Source organism: Girardinichthys multiradiatus, chromosome Y (genome assembly GCF_021462225.1).
Source record: "Girardinichthys multiradiatus isolate DD_20200921_A chromosome Y, DD_fGirMul_XY1, whole genome shotgun sequence".
Taxonomy (NCBI): Eukaryota; Metazoa; Chordata; class Actinopteri; order Cyprinodontiformes; family Goodeidae; genus Girardinichthys; species Girardinichthys multiradiatus.
Window position 1 is genome coordinate 26,819,117 of NC_061818.1, and position 7,764 is coordinate 26,826,880.

General features: G+C 36.4%; 1 protein-coding gene across 1 annotated transcript; it reads left to right on the plus strand.

Annotated features, from left to right (window-relative positions):
* The first annotated feature begins 1,777 nt into the window (after positions 1-1,777).
* LOC124864606 (39S ribosomal protein L12, mitochondrial-like) lies at positions 1,778-6,620 on the plus strand. Its single transcript, XM_047359450.1, has 5 exons — positions 1,778-1,973; positions 3,257-3,455; positions 3,564-3,638; positions 3,859-3,996; positions 6,044-6,620. Exons 1-5 carry the CDS (start codon positions 1,915-1,917, stop codon positions 6,158-6,160), a joined length of 588 nt encoding a protein of 195 aa, XP_047215406.1. The 5' UTR covers positions 1,778-1,914; the 3' UTR covers positions 6,161-6,620.
* The last annotated feature ends 1,144 nt before the right edge of the window (positions 6,621-7,764 follow it).

Sequence of the window (7,764 nt, forward strand, 5' to 3'; positions counted from 1 at the left end):
TTTGGTAGAACGCAAATTCAAACTTTTTTTGACAATTTATGTTAAGTGCATTTTGTAACGTCTCAATGTTCAGATTAGGCAAAGAAAATTTTATCTCTACAAAAACTATTCCAATTACCCATCAAATTAAAATGTGTCACAATCTCTCCAACAAGTTGTAAATCACATAACATAGGCCATTTAGCTTAAAATAATGTGTTTTTTCCACTTTCTGCTAAGCTGGTTGTAATGTTGTTATTATATACAATAATTCAAGTCACTAGGAAGTGAAATATGTTTAGTAATTAAAACTATTTGGTATCCATCCTTCCACTGTCTATTCCTGCTGATTATCCTTGCAAGGTCTCAGGAAGGGCTGGTGCTTATCTCCAGGGGTTATTGGGTGAGAACTAGGGTACACCCTGGACAGGGCAACATTACAGGACAACAAAAACACAGAGCAAAGGACAGACAACCATGCACCCACACTCTCGTACAGTACCTAGGGCAATTTAGAGAGACAAATAAACCTAACAGTCATGTTTCGGCTCTTTGGAGGAAGCTGGAGTAACCAGAGAGAACCCACACATCCATTGGAAAAACATGCAACTCCACTGAGAAAGGCCCCAGGCTGGTGTTTCGAACCCAGAACATTTTTGCTGCAAGGCAGCAGTGCTACCAACTGTACCACTATGCAGCCACTATAAGAATTTATTTCTAATTTTATTTTTAATCGACAAACAAGAGAAGCGTATGTATGGCTAAAAACTGTAACTGTAAATATGTGTGAAAACAAACCAGAATCACATGTTTATAATAAAAAGCAGTACAAAATGTAGCACAGCCTACTGACTGTGGAGTGAACATTACATGCTTTCATATTTCTTTTGTTTCGGCTAAGACGCAACATTATGTGTATTTTAAATAGTGCTGATGTGAACATATGTTTGTATGCGCATTGTATACTTATTAAATATTGAAACTAATTACAAAACCTGGAAGCGTAAAGCTAACAAGAGGGTTGAAAGAGTGCTTTTTTTGGTGAGTTGAGCCAAATTAGTCTCACCCTAAAAAAGAGCTTTAATTCCCATCAGTAGTCTATTTCAGTCATTCTCATACTTTTTATAACAACCTAGTAAATACAATGTTTTCCAAGTACCACCATAGAAACTGCCAGACATTTTGAAACAAGAATAGAACATGACTTGGTCTATTTTCTGTTTGTTATGTCATGGATGAGGTGTAAGTATACGTTTAATTTGATACTCAGTTGAATTACTACTCAATTTGTAAAAAGATCAACAGAAACATCCTGTGAAGTCAAAAATCCGACCCCAACCTCAAAATCCTACATGGCCACCCTACAGATAGTGAAAGCTGTGGTAGACATTAGATTTTCACTTCTGAATATTTGTATCTTGTTAAATCTTACACACACACACACACACACACACACACAGCACTATATAGCTTTATTTACTGAACATGTTGCAACAGAGAAAAACAATGTGAGATGCTTGTTTTGGTCCCACTGTTTATTTAACCTGAAACTGCTGCACAGTTGAGTTGGGTTTGATGTTATCCCCAGATCCAAGTTCTGATTTCAGAGGTAAAATGAACGGCGCAGAAGTTGCCACAGGCTACTAATCTGCTCCAGTTTGTACTCAACATTTCCTTTCTGAAATCTTTTCTTAGTATCACTAAATACATCTATTTACCACCATTGATACCTGTCCTTGTAGAACCATAGTTTACATTCGCGCGTATTGTCCCTTACGAGCACCCGTAGGTTTTCTAACACTTCAACCAATGCATTGTGGGTAGGTCAGGCACAGATCGGACGCCATGTGCTGTTGAGGCAGAGCCACAGCAGTTGGACTAGTCTGTGATCATCTTGATTTGCTTTGTTTTAGTGGGGTTCCTGGTAAGGCCAGCATGTACGGCACCATACGCTGCCTCCGGACCGCTTTACGGGCCGCCGCGACCATTCACCGGTACGTACACCCGGAACTGCCGCACATCTCTGCGTCTTCTTGTGGGTTTCTTCAAGGGCAGACAGCCAGGCTCTGCTGCTGCTTTTATTGCATACACCTACTGTTTATCTCTGTTAACTTCGTGAAAATATTGCATTTGGTATTAGACTGCGGTTTAACATCAGTTCCATGTCCTGCGAAGGTGTTTTAAGCGAGTTAGCCGGCGGTTAATGTCTCCTGTCAGGCTGTAACTCCAGCATCATGGTCCTGTTTGACTGATGGTGTAGACCTTTAAAAACCAACCTTTCAGATGAGCCGTTTTCTCTCTTTATTAGGTTGTTTTAACTGGCAGTGAAAGCCACATTCAATGAAGGCTTATTAGCAATGTGTGTTGCTAATAAGCTGCCATTTTCACATAAAGGCAACCAGTCACCTGGAGAGAGAGAGCAGGTCAGTAGATCTACAGTTTTATAAGCTCTCTAGGTTGGTATGAGGCTGTAGAAACTTGTTAATTTGTTTTTAACACATACCAGCTAATATTTGAAAGTATCCAAAAAAAAAACAACAACTTATAAAACAATTACCATTATTCTTTATCAAATACTCTCCTTAAAAAAAAGAATATTACTAAAGATGACATGTATAAAATAAAATATTCTTTACAGTGACAACAGTTGTGTTGATAGTAGTTCATATTTGATTGTGTAAAAACAAAAACAAAAAACCTATAATAACAAAATAACACGATTCCAATAATAAGTTATTGATAAAACTAATAACTGAATACACTGTCAAAATAAATAAAAAATGTAACTCCCTATGATTGCATTTCATCAACTGTCAAAGTGACAAAAATTTGTGAGAAAACTTGTATATGTGATACCAAAATAAATAAATGAATGGAATGTGAAAATTAAATATTAACTTAAAAACACGGATCTGTTTAGGTCACATGTTTTATTTAAATGTAAGGCTTAACTAAAAAGATAAATATGAAGCACAGATTTGAATATGTAGGCATGTGGTGCTCATTAAAAAAATGTATCACCTATATTACTACTTTACAGAAGTAATATTCCAATATAATTTGATTTATTTGTAAGCAGTTTAAAAAAAAAAAATTTTTTCTCTTGTAACATTTTAGCATCTGCATTATTGCACTTCTAGCTCTTATCCCATGACTGAGCATTGCTTTTGGAACAGATAATCCCAAAACGAAACTGTTGCAGAATCCCCGACGAATGTAAACCGCGATTATTGTCGTGTCTCCAGATAATGACCCGATGTGGCCATTTATTTTTCAGGCACCACCTTCAGCAGCAGGCACCCACCCTGTGTCCTCTCCGACTTCTGAAAACCAGTCCGACCTCCCATTCAGACGCCATAGCCACACCCGCTCTAGACGGAGCGCCCAAACGGTACTCTCCGAAAATCCAACAGCTGGTCAACGACATCGCCAGCCTCAACTTGTTAGAGGTGTCGGACCTCAATGAGCTCCTCAAGGTATGTGGAAAAGTCATTTTAATACCGAACCCGAATCACAGAATCTCAGCTGGACTCTTGAGTTGGACCCATGATTTTGAATGATGATCTTTTATTTGTTGTTTACAGAAAACTCTGAACATTCAAGATGTTGGAATGATGCCAATGGGGGCAATGGCTACATCTGCTGTTCCTGCAGCCCAGGTACTAATTCTGCCTCTGGTTGCTATAAAACAGCCATAATACATGATTTGATGAATCATGAAGGCAAATCAGCACTTTATTTTTGGTGACCATTGGATCTTTGTAGGATGTAATGCAGGGATGTTGTTTTTTTTTTTTAGTTAAAAGTAAGAAATCTTCAAGCAACTGGTCTGTAATGTTGACTAATATTGTTTATACCTTTTCTGTCCCATGCAACCAGGCTACAGAAGAAGAGGAGGCACCGGTTAAGAAAGAAAAGACTCACTTTACAGTAAAACTGACAGATTTAAAAGCGACTGAAAAAGTAAAGGTTATAAAAGAAGTGAAGAACTGCATCCAAGGCTTGAATTTGGTGCAGGTAAGAGGAATGTTTGCGGGCTTTCCTACTCACTCTTACAAAAATTAAAAAGTGTGACATTTTTAGTATTTGTGTTTCAAGGTTTTGTTTTTTTTTTTGTGAAAAATGTTCGAACAGAGTATGTTTAGGGCTTTATAATGAACAAGAGTCTAAAACCCGGACTATTGTTTTTTTCATGTAAAGCAGCTGTGTAATCACTAAGCTTGACCCTGGAGCCGCACAGTATATCAAATTGCGTTCGTCATTGCAACATCAGTGAGTGCAATTTCGCAAAGGACTTCTGTTACACAATAATTTGGTCGGACATTATTTTTAAATTACACAGACAATCACACCATGCATAAGGATATTTTGGCATTAGGAGGGGCTCTAACTGCCCTAAATGCCCTCCCCTGATGTACATCTATAGCCTCTGAGATGTTAAATGTCACAGAAAGTGGTGGGGACACGGTTTAATGTTTAAAAAAAAAATGCGGATAATTGAAATTGCAATTTTCAGGAATAAAATTGCAATCAAAAATTCTCCTGATGACCTGCAGCCCTAATTGACCTACTGTGGGTCAATTAGGGCATCACTTGCAGTATCATTAATACTACAGATCAAGGTTTTAATAGTTTTGCAGTTTTCATTAGTTTTTATTTTTATTTCACATTTTCAATTCTATTTTAGTTTAGTTTTTATGTTTTGAAAATGCTTAGTTTCAGTTATAGGTTTAGTCTTTTTTTTCTGAAATCAAATCCGGGGACATTTCCAGCTCAGAGATTAAAAGAAATAAATGTTATTACGATATAATGAAAACATTGGTACAGTTACAGTTCCATTTATTTTAAAATAAATAAAAATGAAGTGCAACAGCAGGGAAGTCTATCCACACTGTTGTTAGCATTTCCTAAGAGTAATAAAACAAATTGCAGTAGTAATGTCTGTCTTCTTTACTAACACTCATCTTCTCTATCATTGCTCTTAGCTTTACTCTTTTTTCTATCAGTCTTTTTATTTTTCTCCTCTCCTTCTATCTGACGTTCACTTTTCTAAAAGAGACATAATCACAGTCATCTCCAAAAACATACTGAAAAATTACAATTTAACAAATAAAATAAGATTTTTGTAGCAGATACCTAATAGTAGTTGGATATTTTTAGATAGTAGGACACTAGGATAATCCTTTAAATATTAACTTTTCTTTAATTATTTAACAATTTTCCTCAGTTGATAAAATACCAAAATTGCCATATTTAGCAAAACATAAAAAACAACTATTTTTACGTGGAGCTACAGGCTCGTCTAAATCGGGGGCGTCTGGTCACCCTACTCTACAAGTCACTTGGTTTTATCTAAAACGCAGTCAAGTTTATTTATATAGCGCTTTTCAGCAACAAGGCAGTCAAAGCGCTGTCATATTCAAAGTAATCCCAATTTGGACTCCGGCGCCAAGTTTTCCTGACATGACGCTAGGCGTGGCCAGACCGCTCAGATGACTTGACTGACGTACCTGCGATCTGCTGGCGTAATGCGGCACTGCGAGAAAAAACCCAAAAACAACCCGAGACTAGACTTCATACTTATGCATGAGACACACAAACGAAAACTAAGCACAATATCTCTATAAATTCTGTTAATTTTAGTTAGGTTTGTGAACACTCATTACCGTTTCAGTTAGTTTTCCTTTTTTTGCAAAGTCTCGTTTTTATTTTTTTTTCAATTAACAAAAATGTTATTTTTACTTTTAGTTTTTGTTATTTCCTTAGTTTTCATTAACGATAATAACCTTGCTACAGATTTATTGAAATGATCTCAATCTGATGCTTGCAGTACTGTATGCTGTCACTCATTTGTACTAAAACTTGCAGTTATCATTTTTATAGATTTCATACTTATGTTACATCATAGTAGTTTCTTTCTAAATTGTCTAAAGAATTGCATATGATATTAGGCTGATCAGACTCTGTTATGCCTTAGCAATATTTTTATTCTACCCAGTTAGTGTTTCAGATTCACGCAGTCACTGGTTTTGTAATATCTGATTTTCTCTCTTCCTTTAATCAGGCTAAGAAACTAGTGGAGTCCCTTCCCCAGGAAATCCGAGCTAATGTATCCAAGGAAGAAGCAGAAAAACTCAAAGCAGCTCTGGAGGCAGCAGGTGGCACTGTGGTGTTGGAGTAAATCCATGGAGTTTTGTTGTTCATGCACTTCATCCTTCATCTAAATGTTTTTAATGTTTTTGTTGTTTTTTTGTACTCAAAAAAAAAAGAGGATATCAAGAGAAATAGAAGGGAAACATGTTTTTCCAGTGTTGTCATCTTTTAAGCTGGGTCAGGTGGGGTGGTACAAATCAGACTGAACTTTCCAGAAAATCAACCTCCACAAATGACTGCTACGCTCCCTGCTTATGTGCTCATGTGTTGTGTAGCTAGGAAGCTACAGAAATGCTGGCCTGGAGGCCACAGGAATCTGGATAACTCTGTGTTGGTGTTAAAACTGCTTACAGAAAAAGGTTAGAGCTGCATTAGAATGGTTACAAATGGGAATGAACACCAAATGTATCGAGCTCAGTGGATGGCAGAGCTGAGGCCATAAAATCATTAAAGTTCTTGATAATGTCATTAAAGTTGAATTATTCTTACATCATTTTTGTGGTGCTTTTTGGTTCTGTTTTTTTTTATTAAATAAAAAACTTTACATACGTATGCACTAGTAGGGTTTAGTCGGACTGTGATGTGTTGCATTAAAAAGTTTTGGGATTGTAAACTACTGTTTTACCTGCTGAGGAACGGATGATTTTATCCTGAAGATGACCTTTTGGTGTACAAATCCAATCTCTGTAAATTTAGAATATCATTATAAATTTAATTTCAGTAATTCAATCCAAAAAGTGAAACGTCATGTATTTCAAGGATTTATTTTAATTGATTTTAAGCTTTATGGTTTACAGCCTACGAAAATCCAAAATTGAGATTCTCAGAAAAGTGGAATATTAAATATTACACAATTTTAAAAAGCAGGATTTTGAAATAAAGGATAGCCTGTACAAACATGGGGGAGTCCAACAAATTGTCATTGACTTTCTCCAAATAAGGGTATTGCTAAAGAAGCTGTATGTTCAGAGTGCTGTATGCACACATATTGTTGGAAGGTTTAGTGGAAGGAAAGTGTGGTACAACACCTCCATAACCATGGTATCACTATGCTTGATTGGGCATTAAACTCATTTGACACAAACCTCACAGAGTATTATAGATATGTAGAGTATTGTCAACAGGAATATAAGACACAAGGCCCAACAATCCTGAAGACCTCAACAGTCCTACAGGCTGATGGCCTCCTTGCCACGCAGCATTAATGGAGTAATTAATGCAAAAGGAGCCCAACCAGGTATTAAACTCATACTGTACAGTATGTTATGTATTAAATATTGTTTTTTTCGTTGGTCTTCTGTGTGAATGTTTTGAGCTGAAGTATGTTACAATTACAGGGGAAAATCAAATATAGAAAGATATGTAATTTGTGATTTGCAAAGCAAAAATATCCATTGTGGGAATCTTAAAAAGTAAATCCAGCAGCTGGATAAGTAAATGGAAAAAACAATTTGCAAGAAAAGCTTCTGGATTTATGTAAACACTAGTCGCTGATACATGTAGTAACTCTTGTTGTAACTCAGAAACCTCTTAGTAACTACAGTATTTGCAAAAGGCTTTGTATCCCAGTGAAGTTTAAATGTCCTTACGTTAAGCCAGCTAAATGTGTTGGAACTATAATACATGGCATCA

What these genes read in the sequence shown, in the direction of transcription:
- LOC124864606 (XM_047359450.1), top strand. Translation starts at nt 1,915, where the DNA reads ATGTACGGCACCATACGCTGCCTCCGGACCGCTTTACGGGCCGCCGCG. An exon ending in ACCTCAATGAGCTCCTCAAG is followed by an intron (nt 3,456 to 3,563) that starts GTATGTGGAAAA and finishes TGTTGTTTACAG; the next exon opens with AAAACTCTGAACATTCAAGA. An exon ending in AAGGCTTGAATTTGGTGCAG is followed by an intron (nt 3,997 to 6,043) that starts GTAAGAGGAATG and finishes TCCTTTAATCAG; the next exon opens with GCTAAGAAACTAGTGGAGTC.